This window comes from Mangifera indica, chromosome 16, assembly GCF_011075055.1.
Source record: "Mangifera indica cultivar Alphonso chromosome 16, CATAS_Mindica_2.1, whole genome shotgun sequence".
Taxonomy (NCBI): Eukaryota; Viridiplantae; Streptophyta; class Magnoliopsida; order Sapindales; family Anacardiaceae; genus Mangifera; species Mangifera indica.
Window position 1 is genome coordinate 76,013 of NC_058152.1, and position 24,383 is coordinate 100,395.

The window sequence follows — 24,383 nt, forward strand, 5'->3', positions numbered from 1 at the left end:
AGAGATGTTAGCTTTTTTATTTTTCTTTCTATGCATGCATATACAAGCATATAATAACGTTTGGTAGTAAAGAGGTTAGTTGTCCCCTATGGACAAAAAAAAATTTCTTACAAGCAGCGACGGAAATATATATCTTCCCACCTTGACGCAAAATGATCCTCCTAGAAATTTACTAAAAAAGCTTTTGCATTTTAAAATATAATTACATGAAAGTCATTCATATGAACTCTAATCATCTTATTTTCTACTCTTGTCTCACCACCGTCCTCTGCTACTCAGAGATCTCGGCGGCTTGCCACCTTCCTCCTTTGCTTAGATCTTTGCTTTTGAATCCAAACATTCAATTGGGAATGAGAATTCTCCGTTATCCTCTAACGAAGTGAAGGCAAGAAGGAAATCAATATTTTCTCCGTGGGGTAGAGATAGGTTTTTTAGCCATCCACGTAACAGTAACACAGAAATATTGGGAATGTTTCTATCTCATGGGGATAGAGATAAGGACGAAAAAAGGGAAATTAGACACTACTTCACCCCGCTGCCATTTCTCATTGGTAGCTAGATATCCTACTGATATATAAATTAAAACATAGTATCATTTTCCTTCTTTAGAAGACCTTGGTCACTAAGCTTTGACCTTGTTTTGGTGATTAACTTTATTATATAACTTTCTTAATCCATCTAATAATTTTGATGCTTGCAATTCTCACCTCATCAATGATCTAATCCCATCAATCGCAGTGATTTTGAAAATTATGAAACAGAAGCATTTGATTATACAAACATTGAACATGAGTCAGTTGACCAGCCTAATGGGTAGCGAGCAATGCCTGAATTTATTAAGAAATTAGTAAAAAAGGAAAATTGAGAGCGACATAATTTGTATGAATATGAATACGAAATAACGATGTTTGCTGACAAGGGAAGTACCCCATTTAGTCTCCTTCACCTACTTTCTTATTATTATTATTTGTATTCTGATTGATAATCTCAGATCATCTTTATCCACTTTCCTTTCATTATTTATTCATTCATTTGACGTTGAAATTAAAGAATTCTATCGAATTTTGGATTAATTAAGTAATATAATGTCTTGTCATGTCTTGATTTTTGATTTACGGAGAGATGAGAGTCCGAGTCTGACTTCTGGCAACTCTGATTGACTACCCAATTACCTTTTACATTATTATTTTTCTTTTTTCTTTCTTTTGAGTGTCGATCGTTCTGTAAATTTTTTTTTTTCATTTTTTTGGGTTTTTCGCTATGTTTTGAAGATGGCCTGTGGTAGTAGTAGTGTTGTTGGTGATGGAAGTGATGTAACTTATAGAAAAATATTCGTGGGAGGACTTGCCTGGGAGACTCAGAGTCCAGCTCTGCGGCGTTACTTCGAGCAGTTTGGCGACATTCTTGAAGCCGTCGTCATCTATGACAAGAACAACGGTCGTTCCAAAGGCTACGGTTTCGTCAGTACTCCTCTATTATTCCCTCACTTTTTAACTTCCAAATGAATTTAAGCTCATCGTTTGTACGGCTATTAGGTTACATTTCGTGATCCAGTCTCTGCTGAGAGAGCTTGCTCTAATCCCAACCCCTTGATTGATGGTCGCAGAATAAACTGCAATCTAGCCTACTATGGCCGAACCCGGCCTCCTCCACCTTTTCCAGGTACTCTTTTTTATCTCCTTGACCTAAATGAAAGTTTGCAAAGTTGGTGTTTCATAATTGGGGAAAGTTTAGTTTATTTAGTGTTTCATTGGTCTCATATGTCAATTTGGGGTCAGGCCGTTTCAGAACTACAACTACAATTCCTGCCATTGAAGGTATTCCCAACACACCGTCCAGCTATGGTGGAGCTTTTGCTCACTATCATCGACCATTTCCCTATACTTACCCATCTGGGTTTGTGTATCCTCATTACGGGTAAGTTCTTTTCAACTTCACAATTTGAGTTGTAGGTTTGGATTATGTATCTGTATTGTGTTCCAGCTTTCAAACCAATCCATTTATAAGTTTAGTATCATTCCATTCACATTTTCATGACGCCTGTTGCTATGTTCCTCCCCAACACTTTAACCCTTAACAGCTGAAACTAGTGATAGAAGTAGAACCCTTCTTTCAAAGTGTTTCAACAATTGCCACAATTTGTAGGGGTGGTTTTGAGGCCAACCAAGCCTGAATAATGGTCTGACCAAATTAACCCGAATGGTGAACAATGATACCAAAAAGAAGTAAAAGAGTCATCGGGAAAGAAGATTCATCAAAGGAGAAGAAGAATTGCTTGAGGAAAAAAAAAAATCTAATGTGATAAACACTGACAAATCATCAAACTGGAGTTTAGCTGTTGATAAAAAATTTTAACTCAAGTTCAACTCATTTAAGTTGAACATGGATTTGAGCCCAAACTGCTTACGCTCAAATTCACCCCCAGACAATGTTTATATACAGATTCAATTCATGATATTATAATTTACAATTTTCTAGTATTGTAAGTCTTTTTTCCTATTCACTTTATAAACATTAAAATCATCATTTAAATGCAGATACCTGCCATATGGCCCAGGCTATGGGTATCCTCAGGTAACTATTTCAAATGAAATATTGTATATTAAGATTTGAATGAGTATGCTTACTAATTTGCCAAATTGTTTCACTGTTTGCAGGATGTGTATAATCGTTATCCAGGTCAACAGTACCTTCAAGGATATGGGGGTCCCTCTGCTACAATCAGCTCTCCATACCCGTATGGACAAATTGGTCTTCCACCTCATCCGTCCACTCATAGTCATCAAAACATACCTCCATATCCAATGCCGGCTCGCAATTTGGTGCCTTATGGTGGCATTCCTACGATGCCATCACCATATTATGCTCATTCCATTCCGAGGTATCAATCATTGTTTCTTACTAACTGACTGTAATTTCTGTTTTTGAAGCTTTATCTGACATGAATTTGCAGTATCTTTACACGTTAAAATACAGTAATATAATAACATGTTAGGAAAGTGATGATGTCTTTGGAAGAGATTTGATTGAAACTAATCATTGTTCATCTTTTCTCTTAAATATGCTTCATTGTTAACATTTAGGAGGTTACTATGTACTTACTACATCTCGAATCTGTTTGTTTATACTTATGTTCATTCTATAAACATCTTCCAAGGCCGAGAGGGTTATTAGCAGGGGCAGATACAATCTGAGCTGCTCAGACTTGGATCGATGTTTGGCTAGGCTTAAATCCTCTTGCCGTGTTGGCATCAGCTCACTGGAAAATTAGCTTGCTGGTGATTCTTTTTCTTCTTTCTCCCAAATAACAACTTCTTTGACAATTTGAAAAAGTCGAGCTTAATCTCAATTTGACCCTTGTTTGGTTTAGCAGTGTTTCCATATTTGTTAGAGAACTAGAGCTAAAAGATATAAGACTTTCAATGGTTGTCTCTATTCCAACAAAAGTTTCACATACAAAACGCATATACATACTAAGAGTAATTTCTGTGTTTGTATTTTGCAGCAGCTCGAGGACACAGCCTATGTAGGATACACGACTTATCATCTAAATTCTTATCAGCTGAGCTTGATTCAAACTTCGTACATTCAGGTATAAATCATCATATTTTCTTTCTTGTGTATGTATTAGATTTTAATACTTTCATGTATAACAGTTAAGTATTAATGAATACAAATAAACTGTTATGTTATCACCTAATTGAATTATTTTAAATTAAAAATAAAATAAAAATTAAATCACCAATAAAACATCACTTTTTATATTCATTAGTATATATTTTTTCTAGGTATAGAATTACTATATATAATTGTTACCCATGGAGATAAATATCATTATAAAATGAAAAATAAAACTAGTATGAAGGGAGAGTTTCTCTTTTTATTTGGGTGTTGCAGGTTCATCAGGAATTACAAGATGTCAAGATGCACAACTTGGGAGATATATAGGAAAGTTGTAAATAATTATGTACTTTTTTCAAAAATTAATATCTTACGCTATTCAATGTAATTATATAGTATCATTATCATTGTAAAGTATAAAAATCAATTATTATCTTCTTTTTTGCCCTTTTTCGAAAGTATAAAATAAATCAATTTATTTCAATATTATTTATAGAAAAATTATTATTGATTAGGGCATGAGTGAAATACTAAATTGTGTTAGGTATAAGTTATAAGGCTTAGATTATAAATTTCAAATCAAATTTTGACATTCATCAAGATGGGTGGATGCAATCTAAGTCTGTATACATTGACATTGCTATTCAATTTAAATAAATTAAACTTAAACTGAAATTTCAATTTATCGATCTTAAGTTTAGCTTGAGGTGATATTTTGTCAATAATTCCTCTTCTTTTTTTTCTCTTTGACAATAATTTTTTTTATTCTTTTATGACTCTTCTTTATTAGCATTATAGAATAGGGTGACTCTTCTTTATTAGCATCATAGAATTGCCAATTAAATCGAGCCAAGTTGATCATTTTTTTTTGTTAAATTGGATTTGAGCGTCAATAGCAAAATCAATAATGGAAAAACAAGTCATTTATTTTAATGTTATGGGCTAAGGGTTATGAGCACGATGAATGGGCTAAATTGGGTGGCCTTACCTGGTCTAGATCTGCAAAATCCTTAAAACGAGTTTCAGGAGAAAGAAGGCGAAAATAAACGGAAATGGAAGATTACCCTGAGGAGTTGCGAACGCCACCAGTGAGTTTGGTGTCACTGGTTGGTTTTGCACAGCATCATCATCTCATCTCAACACACTTGCTCTCTCATCAACCGCCAATTAACACCTTAGCCTTGCCTGATTTATCCAAACTATTACTCTTATTACCCAAATCCAATAAGCCACCTCTTCCTGTTGACTCACAACCCCAAGGACAAGCGGGCATTCTCAAAAGAGACTGGCTCGTCAAGCATCGCACTCGAATTCCTTCCGTCGTTGCCCCTCTTTTTTCTTCCGATCAGCTCTCCGGTGATCCCACCAAGTGGCTTCAGGTCTGCTCCGATCTGGACAATCTCAAAGCCGTTATTCGTCCCAGGAACATCAAGTTCCTTCTTATTATTATCCTCAAAGATGGTGATGATATCAATGAAGATCGTTTTCTTGCTCTCCGTAGGCGTGCTGAATTAGATGCCAAATACATTCTTACCTTCAATCCTGATGATGCTTCTCAATTGCAACATTCTCTTAACAGGCATGCCGCTCTGTATTTATTTTTTTTATTTCAAGTTATTGTTACTAGTATCACACTGAGTTCGAAGCATTTTTCTTTAGGCTGGGGAGCACTTTTGCGGAATTGGCAAACATTTATTACAGGGACGAAGGAAAAAGGATTAAAACGCGAGTCGAAAAGAAGGGCATCAATTCTATTGATTTCAATATTCGTTCTTGCTTCAAAGTATGAATTTTTGCTTTCTTTCAAATCATTTCATTAAACTGCTTAATTTTGTTGGTTGTGTCTTCCTTTAAATGGGTGTTGGAATAAAGGATTACCTGATTGCTTATTTAAATATATTCTGTTGCTAGACTGCAGTATATGCAGAGTTTCGAAGAGATTGGGCTGAAGCTGTGAGGTTATACGAGGATGCCTATCATGCATTGAGGGAGGTATTTTTTCATTCTTGTATATTTCATTGCTGTCTCTTTCACTTATTATGCGATTCATAGCCGTAATAGAGATTTCTAATACTTAGAGTTTTTCTTGATTTTGTATACAGATGATTGGGACATCAACAAGGTTGCCTCCAATTCAACGCTTGGTTGAGATTAAAACTGTGGCAGAGCAATTGCATTTTAAAATATCAAATTTGTTGTTGCATGGTGGAAAGGTTAAAGAAGCTGTTACATGGTTCCGTCAGCACAATACTTCTTACAGAAAGGTTGTTGGAGCACCAGAAGTTATCTTCCTTCACTGGGAATGGATGAGCAGACAATTTTTGGTGTTCGGGGAATTACTGGAGACAAGCTCTGCTTCGATTCAAAACATTTCATCTCTAGTTTCAGGTACTACAGAAAGACCTTTGACTGAGTGGGAACTTCATCCATCTTATTATTATCAGGTCAGTAGCCATCTTTACCTTTCTAGCATCTTAGACTTTTATGTGTATTCTGCTTAAAAATAAAATGTATCTCTCTTTGTGGTGCTTATGCCATGTGTATTTAATTTCTTCTTTACCTCTCCAATTAGAGTAAATGCAAATTGCTTTATGGATCAATTCTTCCTAGGAAAATGTATGTATTTTATTGTTTTTATGCAGTGTCACTATTCAAATGTAAAGGTTCCTACTTTCTTGGCAATTGGGAGATCTTTGTTGGCTTGTGATATCCATCCCTTTGTTTAAGGGCTTTTTGTGCGTGTGTTTGATTAGAATATTACTGGAATTTACCAGGAATTCCAAAGCCTGAATTTGTGATTTTAACCATGGAATCTCTTGCTTACTCTCATTTTACAGACAATGTTATATTCAGTGCAAATGATTCAGCCACATATTATGCCACCCATCTGTCCACATGTATTGTGTTCAGTGATTAATCTAGAAGTTCATTTAACTATTTCGGTTAATTAGGCTATACTTTTTTATGGATCTCAGTCTCAACAATTTATCTTGAAACAGTTAGCTGCAAATTACTTGAAGGAGAAGAGATCATCTTTGGAACTTGCTCTGTCAATGTCAGAAACTTCTACTGAGATTGATGCTAGTGCTGAATCTGTTGTGCCTTCAGTTTATGTGGGTCAATTTGCTCAATTACTTGAGCTAGGGGATTCTGTTACTATGAAACCGTAAGTCTTAGAAGTCAAATATGTTCAATTTACAGTTTTCATTATTTTAAAGCAATATCTTATAATTTTTTTGTCTCCTTGCAGTCTTACAGATGAAGAGTACACTCGCTATGCTATTGCAGAAGGGGAAAGATTTCAAGATTCTTTTGAAATTATTGCTCTGCTCAAAAAATCTTGTGAATCATATGGTAATCTTAAAGCCCGTAGGATGGGTTCCTTTTGTGCATTCCAGATGGCAACCGAGTATTTTACTGTGGGTGATTTCAGCAATGCAAAACAACTTTTTGATGGTGTTGCAAGTCATTATAGACAAGAGGGGTGGGTTACTTTATTGTGGGAGGTATTGGGTTTCCTGCGAGAGTGCTCTAAGAAACAAGGTGTTGTGAGAGATTTTGTTGAATACTCCCTTGAAATGGCTGCACTGCCAGTGTCATCTGGTACTGATGCCAGGCCTTTCAGATTTAAAGAATATAGTCCAGCTGGTCCCCCAAGTTTCTCACAGAGAGAAGTCATACATAAGGAAGTTTTTGGGCTTGTCTGCGGGGAAGCAGGGTCAGCCTCAGTTGAAGACAATAATGCAATCAAAATTGGAGTTACTCCACTTCATATTGAGATTGATCATGTCAGTCCCCTTAGAGTAGTACTTCTTGCTTCAGTTGCTTTTCATGAACAAATAGTTAAGCCTGGTGTATCCACACTAATTACAGTGTCACTTCTATCACAATTGCCCCATACTGTTGAGATCAATCAATTAGAAGTTCAGTTCAATCAATCTGAGTGTAATTTTGTCATCTTGAATGCTCAAAAACCTTCATTTGCTGCAATGACCGATGAGGAACGGGGTCACCAAGTAGAGAGTGCTCCTCTTAGACTTGTCACAAATAAATGGTTGCGGTTGACATATGGCATCAAATCTAGTAAGTTAACTGTTCTGTTTCATCTGCATAAGCATGATTTCCTCTATTTACATGATCTAATTGAGTCTGATCCTGTAGGGGCTTACATTGAAAATTTTAGTAAGGCTTCATGATGTGCTGATATACCACCAGTTCATTTGACCCAGTTCTCAAACTGTATATACAACAAACTATTACCACCTTAGTTGATTTGCAACAGTCATATGGGTTTTGGTTTGGTGGCTGCTAAATATACTTTTATTGCATCAATTATCATCATTTAATGCAAGTAAATGTCTTCTAATTAGGAATTTCAAGTTGTTACGAATGATCCTGCTACAAATACAATGCTCACCATTCTAAAGCTCACTCATTTCACTTATTTTCTCCTTGCACTGCTGGTTGAATCATCAATAATTTTGTTTTTCATCCCTCAGCATCTGATGTTTAAAATGGCTTCTGTATTCATCCAGAGAAAAGTGGAAAGCTTGAATGTGTCTCTGTAATTGCGAAAATGGGACCACACTTCACTATTTGTTGCAGAGCTGAAAGTTCTGCTTCAATGGATGATTTGCCTCTTTGGAAGTATGAAGATCGTGTGGAAACTTATCCAACTAAGGATCCTGCTATAGCATTCTCCGGTCAGAAGGCTATCCAGGTTGAAGAACCAGAGCCCCTGGTAGATTTGTATTTAGGTGCTTCTGGCCCTGCATTTATCGGAGAGAGCTTCATGGCGCCTGTTACAGTGTCCTCCAGAGGCCATGACATCTACTCTGGTGAGTTAAAGATCAACTTGGTGGATGTAAGAGGAGGTGTTTTGTTTAGTCCAAGGGAAACAGAGTCGTCCTCTATGGATAGTCATCATGTTGAGCTTATCGGCATTGTTGGGGAAGATGAATCTCAGTTGGGTTCGGAAAAATTTGAGAAAATTCAGCAATCCTTTGGATTGGTTTCTGTTCCATTTCTGAAGAATGGAGACTCATGGTCATGCAAATTAGAAATCAAGTGGCACAGACCTAAACCAGTTATGCTTTTTGTGTCTTTAGGCTATTCCCCACTTAGCGATGATTTGAATGCACAGAAGGTCAACATCCACAAGAGCTTGCCAATTGAAGGAGTGAGCGCCATTGCGATAAGCCACCACTTTATGCTGCCTTTCCGCAGGGACCCCTTGTTACTGTCAAGGATCAAGCCCGTACATGGTTCTGAGCAATTGGCATCACTGCCCCTGAATGAAACTAGTTTGCTCATTGTTTCTGCCAAGAACTGCACTCAGGTCCCATTGCAGTTAAAATCCATGTCTATAGAGAATGAGGTTAGCGAAAGTGAAAGTTCATGTTCTGTGCAAGATGGTGGCAATGACCTTTTAAGACCAGCCCTTCTGGTGCCAGGTGAAGAGTTCAAGAAGGTATTTACAGTAGTTCCCAAGTCTGTTTCTTCGATGTGCAGGCTGGGAACAGTTTGTCTGAGATGGAGAAGGGACTCTGAGAGTGGTGATCCTTCAAGTTTTAACATAAAAGAAGCATCGGTTTTGAGTAGACATAAATTACCAGATGTAAAAGTAGAGTTATCACCATTAGTTGTAAGTTTGGAGTGTCCTCCTTACGCCATTCTCGGAGATCCCTTCACATATATGGTCAAAATTCAGAACCAGACACAGTTGCTTCAAGAGGTCAAGTTATCTTTGGCAGATTCACAAAGTTTTGTGTTGGCTGGGTCTCACAATGACACGGTTTTCATACTCCCAAAATCTGAGCACATCCTTAGTTACAAAATTGTGCCACTTGCCTCAGGTTCCCAACCACTGCCTAAAGTTACAGTGAGCTCAGGGAGATATTCAGCCGGGTTTCAGCCATCAAACACAGCATCAACAGTGTTTGTCTTTCCTTTGAGGCCTGATTTTAAGATGGATGATGTTGGTGAGAGAAGAATAGAGTCGATCACAAGTGAATAATTCCAGTCCCCGGTGGTGCAGCATGGAAGCCATTAGGGAAGTAATTGGCATGTTGAAGAGGGGAGCTTGAGATCCATTCCTGACAAAAAAGCATTCGGATTAGTGGAGTTACAGTGTTTTGCTTTCATAATAAAGTTTTGGTTCTGTTGGGAAATCATTTAATCAGATTCAAGTGATTGAAATGTTGGAAAGTGTCTGGATAGGAAATTTGTACAAGTAAATAGCTTGATAAACAACTGGTTTTGTTGTATTATTTACCAATTCAAGTTGTTTGGATACCAAATTTAACTTATTTATTTTTCATGAAATAATTTATGAATTAATCGAAAAAGCATTGTTTGAAAACCCAACCGAGACCATGGACCGGCTGGTCTGATCTTGCAAGGGTTGATACCATATCTCAAGGTTTCATCTATTAAGGAATATGCACCGTATGTCACTGGATCACATACCAATTCAAGTGATTTGGATACCAAATTTGATTATTATTATTATTATTATTTTAAATTTGAGAAACAAAGTGACTGAATAACATTTAATAAGCAAATATTTGTTTCAATTTGAATTTGAATCATAAAATTGTTGTTGATTAGTAAAATCATATAATTTATAAATTAACTGATAGATCATTGTTTTAAAATCCAGACCGTCTGTGTTTACAAAGCATGGACATTATATCACGAGACAACAACTTAGTAATTAAATTGATCTAATAAATAAAGAATATGCATCATATATATATATATATATATATATATATATATATATATATATATATATATATATATATTAATGTTAGTTTGGTTATAATTACCATTATACCCTTATTGGATATAATTTTATTGACATCACACATTACCAAACAAAACACAACTCTATTAAATTAAATACTTTCATATATTTATTTAAAGGGAGAAGGACTATTTCCCACCCAACTTTTGATGCATTTTCAAAATGTCACCCACGCCAGATAAAAATCCAGTTTTCCCACCCATGACCAAACCGCCGTCCATTTTTTCAGTTAGGAACAGGGGCAAAATCGTCATTTACTATTTAAAACATTAAAACTTTAAAATTTTACCGTTTCCCCTTTCAGGTTTTAAAAAGTAATAACTAACCCATCCTCAAAGTTTGAAAAGTTTAATTTCACCCCCTAGGGTTTGCTTCCTTCTCCGGCCACCACCGACGGCTGCTGCAATCGATCGATGGGAGATCTCCGACTACAAAGGACGACGAAGGACGACCCTTCGTCGCCCAGATCTAGACGACGAAGCGTCGTCCAGATCTGGAAAAACAGACGAAGGACGACGCTTCATCGTCCTTCGTCGTAGCGTCTGGACGACGCGACGAGCGACGAAGAGTCATCCTTCGTCGTCTGGGTGGAGCGACAAAGAGATCTCCGTCTCTTCGTCGCACCGTGCACCAGGAGAAGGAGATCTCCGTCTCTTCCTTCTTTGGCCACCACCGTCGTCGCACCAGGAGAAGGAGGAGGCAGGTGACTACGCCGGAGACGACGTCGGGAGATGAAGTTAAAGAATGGGGGTGAAACTGCTAGTTTTGAAAGTTGTGGGGGGCGACTGTTTTTTTGAAAAATTTGGAAACCCTAGGTTTGGGGGTGAAAATGTTAATTTTTAAAGTTTAAAAACTTTAGGTAAAGTGAAATGTTAGTTTCTAAAACCTAAGGAGGGTGAAGGAAAACCCTCACATCAATTTTGGGATGAATTTTACAGAGAGATATTTTTGTTATTTCATCTAACAAGGGTAAAATGGATATTTTACCCTTATACAAACAGAAACCATCCACATTAACAGCTCATAGGTGGGAAAACTAGATTTTCATCTGACATGTGTAACATTTTGAAAACGTAGCAAAAGTTGGGTGGGAAATAGTCCTTCTCCCTTATTTAAATCCCCTAACTAGTATGTATGAGGGAGACAGACAGATCCAAAGCGCAGGAGGGCAAAAGAGTAAATAACGATTGGGATGTAGGAGGATACTACAAGTTTTTCAGTTTTTAAATAGGGGCAAGACCACAGCCTCCACGACACACGCACACAAAACAGAAACGGAAAAATTACTGAAGGCTTTGTCGGTCGCACAGAGCCCTTCCTCTCCGCTTCTCTTTCCCTTTGTTTTTCCGACGGTCTCTTCTCTTCTCTTCTCTTCTCGTCTCTTCTCTACTCTGCTCTTTACCTTACTACATTTTTCTTCTCTTCTTTCATGTCAGCATCAACAAAAAATTCAAACCTCTTCTCTTCTCTTTTTGGCGGCATAACTCAACATCACTCCTCTTTTTCAGTTTTCTTTTCCCTTTTTTTCTAAAGTGCACTTTTTTTTTTTAACTCGTGCTTTCTAGGGTTTAGTTTTTCATTCTAGTTGCTTCACGCACGCACGCACGGTCGCTTGCTCGTCTCGCTTCCGAATTTAATGTTTCTTTTGTAAATGTCACAGGTTAAACAATGGGAGATCAGAACCCAAAAATAGGTTTCTTTGCCTTTTTTTTTTTTTTATGAATGTGTTGATTGATGTTAGATATCTGCATTTAAATTTTCATTCCAATTTCCGCAGATGCTTATACCCCTTTTATCATGCTTAGTAAAGATGACAAACCTATATGTCGAGCACAGTGCTTAAACCCTCCTGGAAAACTGTATGTATACTTTCTATGTTTATGATTTTGATCGACCAAAATGGATATTGCTACCTCTGCTATCATTGTAACCTACATAAAAATGGTGTCTTGCATCCAAAGTTATTTGTTTTAAGAGTAATAATACATTCACTAATAATGGCACAAACACGGGTACAAAATTGTTAGTACATGAATTTTTTTTTTTTTTAAATGCAACATGAACTCGCTGATGTGAAATCCTTAACAGGCCTGGAAGATGGCGTTTACAAAAAATTGTTCCAAAAACAGAATTACAATTCCTTGATCACTTGTCATATTTGTTCCTTTGCCCTGCACCTGAGTGCTCTCGGGATCAGAAAGAGTGGGTCAGGTTTTTGAAGTATCTTCAGAAAAACAACATGGTACACTGTTGTTGCTCCATTTTAATGATGTTTGTCATTTGTCTTAGGACTTCTATGTTGTCTCCTCATCATCCTCATTCGATTACCATTCATACAATTTGTTTCCCATTTTGACTGGAAAATTATGCTAACAAAGTTGTTTCCATCGTTTCCTCTTGCCAACCATGTGGGAAATCAAATTCAGGCTGCATTTAATATTTTGATGGATGAAAAAATTAGCTTTCAATTTTTTTCTTATTGGAAATTATAGTTTTTATAAGAATGCAATCGGCATAATATGTGGGTAATGTTGTGGTGGTGGTTCACTAGTTTGTTTATTTTACCTTTAGAAATACATACAATTGATCTTTTATTCAAAATGATCATGGTTGGTTTTAGCTGCCTCTTTTTTCTTTTGAATTTCTTTCTTTTTTCTGAAAAAAAAATTTAATATATCTTGTTGTGGAATTAAGACAAACCACTTGCAGAATATCATATATTGGTAAGAGAAAAATGTGATACTGTGTTTATTGTTTTTATGGAGAATAATTTATGAAGTTTTGAAATCATACTGTTAAGGTGGCTATTGCAAAATTGGAGTTCTGGACATTCTACATACTTCCACCCAATGAAGACTCTCATACTAGCCATGTTAGAGTTGCATATCAGATGGAGAAAATATGCCATAACTCTAATGTTCAAAGGCATAAGCAATCAGGTGACCCTTTGTATTCTTTTAAGATTTGTTGCATCCTTCAATGTTACATTGGTTCACTTGTCCTATAAGTTCTACCTTTATAATTGTTTGAGGAGTGAATACTTTTAAGTTTCAATGGTCATGGTGTGTTTATTCATAATCTCAATTTTAGACTGTCATGGATGGTTTTATCTTACAATATTTTGATCTGTGTTTCACAGTTGTGGATATTATGATTGACACTGGTGAGGCAGGTATTGTGCAACCACTTGCAAACAAGACTTTCATTACTGGTAGTCTTGGTTCACCGGATCAGATGGTCAAGGAGTCTACTTGCAGAAAAGAAGCATCTATTCCTATGAGAGCTTCAGAAGATAATTTTACTTTTGATCTCAAGTTGTCACCAGCAGTTGGAGATCACCTTGCTTGTGAGTCATCAATTGAAACTTGCAGCAGGACTAAGCCCTCTGTTTTGAAAAAGGATGGACTCTTGGAGAAAAATTATGTTAAGACAGACCCAAGTTATCTCCAAACTCTTGGTCAGGCACATTCTGGATGGATTTTTGGTGCCATAGCTGAGCTTGTTGATAATTCCATGGATGCAAAATCATCTAAGTAGGCACAATTTTTCTTGTCTTTATTTTTTTAATTTTCTGTTCATGCTTCTTTTTGTCCTTAACCTTGTGCACTATTTATATCAGAATTCAATTTGGTGATTGGAATTTTTCATTCAATAGGCTGGTTATTTTTGTGTGTTATGACAGATTGGAGATCTCTATTGAGGTCATATTTTTTAAACAAGCTGGAAGAAATATCCCAATGTTGTCAGTTATAGATGATGGCCATGGAATGACTCATCAAGATGTAGTGAGAATGACATACTTTGGGCACAAGCAACCTAATGCAGATGATCCAGGTTGTATTGGAAGATTTGGAGTTGGATTTAAGGTAGACATTATTATTTTGTTATCAGGATGTCAACCACAATTTTTTTATTTGCAAAATAATAACTGATGGTGTGTTTAATATTTTAACTCGAGTTTTCTCGAAGGTGGTAGGCCTAGCTTGGCATTATTGTGATAAATTTGGAATGCTTGCTTGTGTTTTATGTAAATTGTGGGGAATAATAACAACCTGGCTTTTTCTACTGATAATGGTTTTTTTTCACTTTATTGGTCATTGTATTTTTCCACTTAAACCTAGTCTTTTCATAGTTAGTTCAGTATGCTGATAAGTGAAGGTCAAGAAATGAAAAGGAAAAAGAAAATGATAGAATTGGAATTAATTTTCTCTTTTCATGTTTGATCTTAGTTAATCATAGATGATGGTAGGAGAGAGAATTATGAGAAAACTCATCACTGTTTTTGGCATTAGGTTTTACCTATATCTGTAATAGAAAACATTGTAAGCTTTTCATCAACAAATAAGAGTCAAACTCCTTCCATTTTATCAGGCTTGGAAATCTATTCTTCTCATGTCTTTTTTTTTTGGTCAGTTATTCTTCTCATGTTTGTTCCTCCTTGATTTGCAAAACCATTTTTGGACTAAAATTTAATGTAACTAAGTTATTTTCTTTTAGAATTATCGGTTTTAAATGCTTGTATGATTTTAATTGACATCTTCTAAATACATTGGATGATTGTGTGGTGCCTTATACTTATCTGGATATTCATTTTTAGACTGGAGCAATGAGGCTTGGTAGGGATGCTCTGGTTCTTACACAGACTGCTGAATCCCGATCTATTGCTTTTCTTTCACAATCTTTAAATCAAGGGAAAGATGTAAGCTACAATCTATTTTTATAAAATCTGTTCTTCTATTTCAAGTTGCTTTGATCATGACTATGAAGTTTGAATACATTTACATTATAATCATTTGATAAATTGATGCTGCAGAATCTTGAGATTCCCATAGTAAGCTACTACAGGAAAGGACAGTTCATGGAACTGGATACAAGTGTCCAGTCCGAAGCTACTGCAAAGTACAATTTGAAAGCTATTAAGGAGTTTTCACCATTTAACAAGTATTTGATTGGAGAAAAAGCTGGTTTCTTTCGTGATAAGCAGACAGGAACACAAATATATATATGGAATTTAGATGAATGGGGTTCAAACTATTGTTTGGAGTGGCAAAATGGTTTGAATGGTGGTAGTTCTTTCCACCAAGGTGACATATACATCCGTTCTAGGAGAATAAGGTCTCGCCCTGGCCAGATTAGTCAAAAGGTTGGCATAGCCTAGTTTCTACAGAATTTGAAATTAATATCTAGCTTACAATATCTCTTCTTTGATTTAAGGTTCCATTAGATTATTCACTTCGTTCTTATCTGGAAGTCATGTTCTTGGTTCCAAGAATGAAGATTTATGTTCAAGGGTCGCTGGTAATGCCTTTTACCTAGATCTCTTTTTGTGGTTTTTGGGTTTTTAGTTGCCATATGAGCTTACTGAAACCAGTTTTATTATTTTGGCCAAATACTTAACTTCAACAGGTTAGAAGTCGACCATTAGCAAAATCACTGAACAAAACAATTGTAAAAACTGGTACCATTATGGGAAAACCTGTTCATCTAACTCTGGGTCGCTGTCAGTTAGAATGGGAACAGATAAACTGCGGAATATTCTTGTATTGGCACGGCCGCTTAATTGAGGTGGGTTTAGGATTTTTTATTTGATTTTATAGTTAAGTGTTTGTTAGCACATGCTTTAGTTTGACTTTGAAGATTCCTCTTTACACCTGAATCCTCTCTAATCATATTGTGGCTGTTTATTGATCTGATTTACTCTGAAATTGTTCCCTGTAGCTTTTCCATTAACGTTGATTGATTAGTTTGCGTAGTTTCTCATTTCTCACTTTTTATCTTGCAGCCTTGTTTTTGGATCTCAAATATTATCCAACTGTGGCATCACTTCCTTCTTCAATTAAGCTCTAGCTTTATATTATTTCAGCTTGTCTTATTTGAAAAAGTGTCTGCTTTTGAACAGTTAACCTTCTTTATTAAGATATTGTTTATTGTACCTTGTTAGGCTTACAAGAGAGTTGGCAGCATGATACATAATGGAGATGTGGGTCGAGGCGTGATTGGTGTCATAGATGTTACTGACTTAATGGTTGGCTCTCTCCTCTGAACTTGTATTGGGCTCTTTTAGCATTTTTTATTTATCATATTGAATATTTGAACTTATCAATGTTACTGGCAGTAAGGGACGTTGGACCCTATTGTTTTGACATACTTGTTGAAAGATATTTACTGAGCAGAATTAGATTGCTTTGACATATGTTTATAGTTTGGATTTAGGTTTTTAGTTTGTTGCTTTCCAAACACATTATGAAATATCTCTTCTACATTTTATTTCTATATTCTTCATCTGTAACATTTCTTTTCTTTTTTGGAACAGGATGATGGGAATGGACGTGTTTGGGTGCATAATAACAAGCAGGGATTCCAAGATTGTGAACCTTATGCTCGACTGGAGGAGTGGCTGGGGAAAGTAGCAGATGAATATTGGGACACCTATTTTGATTCACTACAGTTGGTAAGTAGTTCTATCCTTGATTGCTCAGGTTTTCTTTTTCTTTTTCTTCTTGTGAAAGGAACACTTCAATGGTTGCATTTGATTAATATAAAAGCTTTCGGTTCCAATCATTACCTGTGGTAATGATTGCACTGTTGCTGATAATTTAAACATAAATGCCCATGAATTCCATTAATGGGGAATTACTTAGTACCTACGTTGTCAATCAGTCACCTCTCCTATGAGACTGTGGCACCTGATTATTGAACTTCAACGCTTCTCTGGATCTAAGTGTTCTTCTTCTTCTAATGTCATTTTAATTTCTGAAATGATTTATTGAGATTTAGGGAAAAGGATTTCGTTTTTGCTTAGAACTGCAGAGTTATCATTGTTTTTGTTTCAAGTCCTTTATCTGATAAATATGCCTTGGAGGATGTTTTTAAAGCAAGTGTACCTTTTTTTCTTGACATGATATAGGTTATTTTTCTTCCAGGGCAAGGGTACTGTTGTCTGCAAACCTGATCAAGAATGGGTACAATGTAACAAGTGTAGGAAGTGGAGAATGTTGGATTCTGATTTTAACACCAAGAGTTTGCCACTCGACTGGTATTCATGTTCATGTCAAAATAAGTTTACTTAGCATTATTTTGCTTGGATCCTTCTACCTCTTAGTTGCATTTGACATAGATTTGATGTCTATACTTGCCTGTCTTCTGAATATAACGCTACCAGTAGCAAAATCAATGGAAGTTGAAATCATCTGCCCCATTTTTATGGAAGGGTAGCATTGGCATGATAATGAGCATTATAGAAGGAAAGAATTGCATTGTGAAGGATATAATATAGTTTGCAATTTGTAATATATGAGTGTTTTGAATTTGATGAGGATAGGTTCTGTTATATGGAGCCCTTCAATGGAAAATGTGAAACACCAGAGGCAAAGGTTGACAGGGGAGTGATTACGGTGTCAACAAAGCGGAGTGGATATGATGAATTGAAAGATGATAAGTACGTCAAAATGGAAGGTATTACTGCTATGATAAATTAGTAAATATCAATACTTCATAAACAGAATGATTGGATACTATCGAATATAAATAAACTAACGTATTATCATATGATTAAATGAAATATAATTATTCAATCATATAATAATACATTGGTTTATTTGCACTTGTTAGTAGTCATCATTAATACATATAGTATTCCTTACTAGTAAAAGTTGGTGGTATTGAAACAGAAGATGTGATAGTGTTGGGTTACGTATGATATTTTGAATGTGGGGAATGCAGGGAAGGATGAGAAAGAGAAAGAGGAAGAGGCAGAGAAGCGTCCTTTGAAAAGAATCAAAAAGGGACTTCCAAGAGCCTGCAAGAAGGTTTGATTGTATATGTACAATATGAACCATTAAGTCCATATTATGTTAGTGTAATGAATATGATGTAGTCTGTTTATAGGATATGAAATTGCTCCACACCCACCTGGTTCTTTCTTGCAAATGGAGCTTAATTTATAATCTATATATATATATATATATATATATATATATATATATATATAACCTCCCAGATTAACTTGTGTGATTGTTATAAGGATAATGTGGCTATATTATCCTTACATAAAATAATCACTTCTTGAGGGTCTATAAAATAACTAGCAACATTAACTTAATTAAATATGATTTTGAGCTTGTATATTTTATCCAAACGTTAAACTAAACTTTTAGCTCTGTCAATCTTTTAACTCTCATTCTCATTAGTTTGGAATGTCATATTCTTGTTCTTACTCTTCACGCTATCAAAATCTTGGACAGACCGAATTCCCTAATTCATCTTCATTACCATCACTTTCCCAGAACAAAATCTAATTTCTTTTATTGAATTTGTAACATCTTTCCAGATTTCATATGTATACCCAACTATTTGTTTTTATTGTATCACTACTCTTTCTTCACTTTTCTTTTATCTATGCATAAAAAATTAATCAAATTCTACGAAAGAAACTTAAATTAATTTAACAGTATATTTATTATTACGTGATTAAATCTTTTTTAAATTAAAAATAAAATAAATTATTCAATTATATAATAATTCATTAATTTATTTATATTTATTATTGTATAATATTATCTATATATAAATAAATTTTATTAATTTATTTATATAAATTGATATAATAATATATAATTAAATAATTTTAAACCAATTGAAAAATAAAATAATTATATCATCTACTCATGTACTATCATGTTATTTTATATAAATAAAATTTATTTATTTAATAAAATTTATTATCTAGTTACATGACATATACTCGTTAATATTCCCCGATCATATCTATAATCTTGCTGGCATGATAATTGTGGGCTGATGTGAACAAAGTCTCGTAGGGGCAGAGAAGTCATAATACCAATATTTCCCTTTTTGGTCCCCTTCTGCTTCCCATTTCCCGATTTCCCATATTTTACAAAATAAGGAAATAAATTATAACCTTTTATTATTATTATTATTATTATTATTATTATTATTATAGACTTTTATTATTAAAAATTTTCTGCAAAAAAAAATTCTCACCGGCCAATTCATCCACTTCTTCTTCAAACTAACCCTAATCAATCTTCCTTCATGTTCTCAGGTAACCCTAAATTTCTTCATTTCCTCTATTTTCCTTCTTTTTCTTTTTCATTTCGCCGAACATGGTATCGAATTCAATAAATTAGGGTTTCAAATATTTCTATAATTTATAATGCAGATAGAGAAGAAGGTGAAGATATGAACATGGCGGCGAGCATGCGGTTAGCGTTCAGTGGTGACGGTGCTGTTGTTTACAAGCCAGTCATGCCAACTGATACTTTTCAACAATCACCACAACAAACTCCAATTGGAGACATCTCTTTCCTTCATCAACATCATCATCAAGAGCATCACCAGCCACCAGTTAATAGTCTTAGTGTTAGCGGTTCTGTTGAGTCGGCGAAGAGGAAACGCGGTCGGCCTAGAAAGTACGGTCCTGATGCTACTAACAGTAACACCACCACCACCAATAACAATAATAATAATAATAATAATAATAATAATGGTATCGGTGGCCTCAACTTGGCATCTCCTCCGTCTTCAGCCATGGCACTTGCGGTTACAACAGTAGCATCCTCTTCTTCAAATTCCAACAAGAAACCCAGAGGACGGCCACCTGGTTCTACTTCACGCAAACAGTCTGTTGCCTTTGGTAACTACCTAACCTAACTTTCTATTTTATCTCTTTTATTTTATTTTATTTTATCCTTTCTTTTTCATCAACACAATAATATAGAATAATATATTATTATTATAATATTTGTTTATGTTTATGGTTTTGTTTATCCATATTCCATCTACCTGGTGTCTCTTTCTCTTCCTCTTTCTCTTTCTCTCTGTTGCACTTACTTTTATGCCCCTGCTGTTTATTTCTCCTTTTTTTTTTTCCTGTTGATTTTTTAATTTCATTGTTCAAGAGGAATTTCTGTTATTGCAGCCTTTTTTTATTTCAAAGAAGAAAAATATATTTTGTTTATACTTTTTTTATTAAGCTTCGCAAAAGAGGGTTTATCCTTTCCCTTTCTTTTTTGTGGGTTAAAAACTTCATAAATTTTGTCTATTTGTACCAACTACTGCCCAGATACAAAGAACAAATCCGGATAAATAAAAGGGGATCTAAGTTATGTTTGATTCTCTCTTAATTTATCAAGTGCAGGAAAGTTTTTTAACTACTGAATTGTTCTCCATCTTATTGACCTGTAAATGAAACCACAGGTTCAAATGTGGATTCTGTTCTTAACTTTATACTCTAATTTTTTTAATATGTATTTTGCAGGCTCAACTGGTGTTGGATTTACACCTCATGTTATCACTGTGCAAGTTGGAGAGGTATGTTCGCAGTTTCCAATTTCCCCATCTATAAATGTGATTCCTGATGAGATTATTCTTTTGTTGTAGAACTATTCATACGGAAATTCAAGTAGAATATGAAAGATTGTCCTCCAGATAGTTAATTGGCACAAATGTGTGTATCTATTCGAGCTTTTTTTGTTTATGCATGCAGAGGGTGATACTATTTGATTAAGTAAATAATAAGGACAGTTTTAATTTAATTTAATACCTGGTTTAGAGGGAGGTTTACTTTTGGCTACATACTTAAAAACATAGTTATCAAAAGCGAAAAGCGCCAAAAGCCGATGAAGGGTCCTATTACCTAGGCAAAAAAAAAAATGAGACGAGGGTGTCCCTTTTTTACCTAAAGCTATTAAAAATTTCTATTAAAAAATTTTCCTATTTCTATTAAATTTAATAATTTTTTTATAATATACCGGCAATAAAAAATTGATTGACAATTTCATCAATAGTTTCAAATCAAACCAGCAACATATTATCATGTTTTGATCTCTCTGACAACTATATAAGGGTTTAGTGACAAGTAACCTATCTGACAACCTTAAATCTCTCTAACAATTTTAAAACTCGTTGACAATCTCTTCGACGACCTTAGAACTTATTATCGACCTCTCGACAACTTAAAACTCGTCAGTAATATCTTTGATGACTTCAAACCTTATCGAAGATCTCAAAAATTGCTAATAACCCTAATTTCCCTAATATCTAGTTGAAAATTACCCAAAACCTATCAGAAAATCTACAACTATGCCTAAAATTGTCCAGAAATTGTTGATAGCCCTCAAGTCTAGTCACAGAGAACCAAGGTGATAAAAAAGCTTGTTTTTCCAACGCTTAAAGTTTCTTCAAAAATGTCAAAAAAGCACTAAAAGCAATCGTCTTTAAACTTTTAGTTGCCTTGACCATACTCAAGGAGATGGCAACATTGCCTTGAGTAAAGCGCGCCTTAGGCATGCCCTTGATAACTATGCTTAAAAGTATGATGTAGATGGTAAGTACTTATTTGTTTAGCCTGTGTATGGTAACTAGTGTAATTGGTGTGATATGTGTCCTAGCTATCTCACTTTCTTCCTTTTGGGGAGTTGTAATCTTTGCAGTTCAAATGCTTAGCCAATCTTTTATTTTGCCAGAAAGATCATATTTATTTTTTGTCCAACTTACTTTTCAGGATGTATTGGCGAAAGTGATGTCATTTTCTCAAAATGGCCCACGAGCTGTCTGCATTTTGTCAGCAAACGGTGCTATATCTAATGTAACACTTCGTCAAGCAATGACATCCGGTGGAACCGTAACTTATGAGGTTAGTTAAATTGCTATATGTTCTATATTTTTGTCCCTTGAGCCTCAGCGCAGACAAGGGAAAGGTGGTAGAGAAAGGCCTTATGTCCAGAATGTATCAATTTGAAAAGGAAAAAAATAAAGTCATAAATTTAATAATTTCAAATGGGACCAATAGAGGCAAATCTTAAAGATCCTTGTTAGTTAGAAATTCTCATGACAGCCGTCACACAGTGACTATTGTGATAACGACAGATCACGTAGTACACCAGTTCTAATAAAGATCATCTCATTATAAAGATTCAAACAATTATCAATAAGATCCTGAATTTTTCTCATTGATCAATTGTATCACGGTCTCATAAATCCTCCTGCATATAGTATTTTCTTATTGTTCTAAGTTTTGATGAGCACCAGGCAGTTCTTTCCAATAAATGCTCTAGGTTAAATTGTTTCAGATATGCATATGAACTATGATTTTGACTGCAGTCTTGGATTTTTAAGATTAGTCTTTCAGTCTTGAACAACATGAAATCATGCTCATTACTTGGCAATCTAAGTTCCAATCTTTAAAGCTGATAAATAATTGCAAATTTATGAATTGAATTTTATCATTGAACATTTTTTTATCACACAACGCTGTCCAATACTCTTTATCGTGCAGGGACGATTTGAGATCTTGTCTCTATCTGGTTCAATTCTTCTATCTGAGAGTGGTGGTCAACGAAGCAGAACAGGTGGTTTGAGTGTGTCCCTTGCTGGGCCAGATGGTCGTGTTCTTGGAGGTGGTGTGGCAGGGCTTCTAACTGCAGCCTCACCTGTTCAGGTTTCTTTTTTGCTTCTAGATCACATGGATCCTTCCAACATGAAATACGATCTTCTGTATTTGTTATCTTCAGGGTTTTCTTTATCAATTGAGAGGCTGGGACTTTTTTTTTTTTTTTTTTGGAGTCTAAAGAGTAACTGACAAATCTGTTGTAAGCAAAAGAATATTAAAGAATGTTTATAAGAGTGTTACAGACTAACCTTGATCCTCTAAAATAGATTGATTCAAGTGCACACTAACAGTAGAGTATATGAAACTGATTTTAAGTGTTGCATGTGGTGCTACCATGGCAGGTTATTGTTGGTAGTTTCTTGGAAGAAGGTTGGAAGGATTCAAAGTCAGGAATACAAGCAGAACCATTGTCTTCTGCACCCAAACATGTGGGAGGAGTACCAGGAGTTGGAAGCTCACCATCACGTGGGAACCTTAGTGAATCATCAGGTGGGGGTGGAAGCCCTCTTAACCAGAGCACTGGAGGTTGCAGCAACAATAATCCAGCAGGAATGCTAAATGTGCCTTGGAAATAAAGACAAGACTTCAGGGCTGTTGGTTTTGCATGATTGACACATGTTTTCAATTTCTGAAAGTAGGGTAATTATATATAATGTTATTAATGACTTAATGCTGAGTTTAGTTGGAGATTGTAGTGATAAGCCAGATCAAACAGTATGACTGGAGTGCAAAAACTAGGTAGAAATTAGTAGTGATGGTGGTGGTGGTAGTAGTAGTAGTAGTAGTTGTTGTATTAGTGGTGGTGGCTTCTTCTGAAGGTAGGTTATTTTATAGAAAGGGATTTAAAAAAAAAGAGTTAGGCAGCTTGTGTTTCAGGTGGTTTTAGAATTGAGTTTAATGTTCATCTAGTCTGTCCATTTTTGTTTATTGTGTTTTTAGGATCATTTTCTAACCTACTACCTACATGTTTGTTTATTTTGGTTTGAATTACTTTGTTTTTGCATATATTGTTGTGATGATGTTATTATTTATTATATATATATTGGTAATATGTTTATTTACATGGGAACTTCCTTTGCCATATTCAAATAGCGTTGTCTGCGTTGGTAGATGGCTATTAGGATTGGATTTGGGTTCATCGACAATTCTCTTTCTTTTCGCTTGACTACTCTTCTTCTTCTTCTTCAATGTTTCAGTTTACTTATCTGCTGACTATTTTGAATTCAAATAAAGCTAGCTTAAACCAACTATTGTTTGGATCAAATCAAATTGAATCCACCCCTCACATAGCATGGCATGGCATGGCATGCTAGTAATTCACAATTCCTAACCTCATCAAATATGTAAATACAATAATGGTTTTGACAAGTTGAAAATATCAATATCAATACCAATGTCAATCTCTACTTCCCAACATAAAAATAGTTGATGACTCAGCCACATTGTCCAAATTGCCTTCATTTATTTTAATGGCTATAAAACAGTATAGAAACAACCTTAGCAACTGTCATTGAATCAAATAAAAATAACAATAAAATTATA

The 24,383-nt window shown here is 35.1% G+C and overlaps 4 protein-coding genes across 8 annotated transcripts; all 4 read left to right on the forward strand.

The window, feature by feature from the left end:
* Positions 1–1,271: 1,271 nt before the first annotated feature.
* LOC123199513 (RNA-binding protein 24-A-like) lies at positions 1,272–2,940 on the forward strand. The gene is made up of 6 exons (XM_044614549.1): positions 1,272–1,460; positions 1,536–1,662; positions 1,779–1,917; positions 2,538–2,574; positions 2,658–2,881; positions 2,931–2,940. The coding sequence occupies exons 1-6, from the start codon at positions 1,272–1,274 to the stop codon at positions 2,938–2,940; spliced, it is 726 nt and encodes a 241-aa protein (XP_044470484.1).
* Positions 2,941–3,517: 577 nt separating this feature from the next.
* LOC123199306 (trafficking protein particle complex subunit 11) lies at positions 3,518–9,929 on the forward strand. The gene is made up of 8 exons (XM_044614232.1): positions 3,518–3,592; positions 4,619–5,200; positions 5,281–5,404; positions 5,533–5,613; positions 5,724–6,065; positions 6,621–6,787; positions 6,872–7,704; positions 8,157–9,929. Exons 2-8 carry the CDS (start codon positions 4,674–4,676, stop codon positions 9,635–9,637), a joined length of 3,555 nt encoding a protein of 1,184 aa, XP_044470167.1. The 5' UTR covers positions 3,518–3,592; positions 4,619–4,673; the 3' UTR covers positions 9,638–9,929.
* Positions 9,930–11,629: 1,700 nt separating this feature from the next.
* Positions 11,630–18,358, forward strand: LOC123199307 (MORC family CW-type zinc finger protein 3-like). 5 transcript variants are annotated; one of them, XM_044614234.1, is made up of 17 exons: positions 11,631–11,781; positions 12,090–12,122; positions 12,207–12,288; positions 12,518–12,671; positions 13,230–13,368; positions 13,569–13,962; positions 14,112–14,295; positions 15,027–15,128; positions 15,243–15,572; positions 15,644–15,727; positions 15,836–15,994; positions 16,371–16,454; positions 16,743–16,880; positions 17,353–17,465; positions 17,751–17,884; positions 18,152–18,244; positions 18,287–18,358. In XM_044614234.1, exons 2-16 carry the CDS (start codon positions 12,098–12,100, stop codon positions 18,241–18,243), a joined length of 2,214 nt encoding a protein of 737 aa, XP_044470169.1. In that variant the 5' UTR covers positions 11,631–11,781; positions 12,090–12,097; the 3' UTR covers position 18,244; positions 18,287–18,358. The 5 variants fall into 5 exon arrangements, with proteins under 5 accessions (XP_044470171.1, XP_044470169.1, XP_044470168.1 ...); XM_044614233.1 differs by having other exon boundaries at positions 18,152–18,358; XM_044614235.1 differs by lacking the exon at positions 12,090–12,122 and having other exon boundaries at positions 11,656–12,089; positions 18,152–18,358.
* Positions 18,359–19,345: 987 nt separating this feature from the next.
* Positions 19,346–23,846, forward strand: LOC123199308 (AT-hook motif nuclear-localized protein 10-like). The gene is made up of 6 exons (XM_044614238.1): positions 19,346–19,493; positions 19,611–20,084; positions 20,709–20,761; positions 21,954–22,085; positions 22,728–22,889; positions 23,183–23,846. The coding sequence occupies exons 1-6, from the start codon at positions 19,484–19,486 to the stop codon at positions 23,414–23,416; spliced, it is 1,065 nt and encodes a 354-aa protein (XP_044470173.1). The 5' UTR covers positions 19,346–19,483; the 3' UTR covers positions 23,417–23,846.
* Positions 23,847–24,383: the final 537 nt, after the last annotated feature.

Excerpts from the sequence above, each read along its gene's own strand:
- LOC123199513 (XM_044614549.1), top strand. The coding sequence starts at position 1,272 with ATGGCCTGTGGTAGTAGTAGTGTTGTTGGTGATGGAAGTGATGTAACT. Across the intron at positions 1,918-2,537 it reads TTTGTGTATCCTCATTACGG|ATACCTGCCATATGGCCCAG; the intron begins GTAAGTTCTTTT and ends ATTTAAATGCAG. Across the intron at positions 2,575-2,657 it reads CAGGCTATGGGTATCCTCAG|GATGTGTATAATCGTTATCC; the intron begins GTAACTATTTCA and ends CACTGTTTGCAG.
- LOC123199306 (XM_044614232.1), top strand. The coding sequence starts at position 4,674 with ATGGAAGATTACCCTGAGGAGTTGCGAACGCCACCAGTGAGTTTGGTG. Across the intron at positions 5,405-5,532 it reads ATATTCGTTCTTGCTTCAAA|ACTGCAGTATATGCAGAGTT; the intron begins GTATGAATTTTT and ends TTCTGTTGCTAG. Across the intron at positions 6,066-6,620 it reads ATCCATCTTATTATTATCAG|TTAGCTGCAAATTACTTGAA; the intron begins GTCAGTAGCCAT and ends ATCTTGAAACAG.
- LOC123199307 (XM_044614233.1), top strand. The coding sequence starts at position 12,098 with ATGGGAGATCAGAACCCAAAAATAG. Across the intron at positions 12,289-12,517 it reads TTAAACCCTCCTGGAAAACT|GCCTGGAAGATGGCGTTTAC; the intron begins GTATGTATACTT and ends AATCCTTAACAG. Across the intron at positions 15,728-15,835 it reads TTTATGTTCAAGGGTCGCTG|GTTAGAAGTCGACCATTAGC; the intron begins GTAATGCCTTTT and ends TAACTTCAACAG.
- LOC123199308 (XM_044614238.1), top strand. Across the intron at positions 20,085-20,708 it reads CAAACAGTCTGTTGCCTTTG|GCTCAACTGGTGTTGGATTT; the intron begins GTAACTACCTAA and ends TGTATTTTGCAG. Across the intron at positions 22,086-22,727 it reads GTGGAACCGTAACTTATGAG|GGACGATTTGAGATCTTGTC; the intron begins GTTAGTTAAATT and ends TTTATCGTGCAG.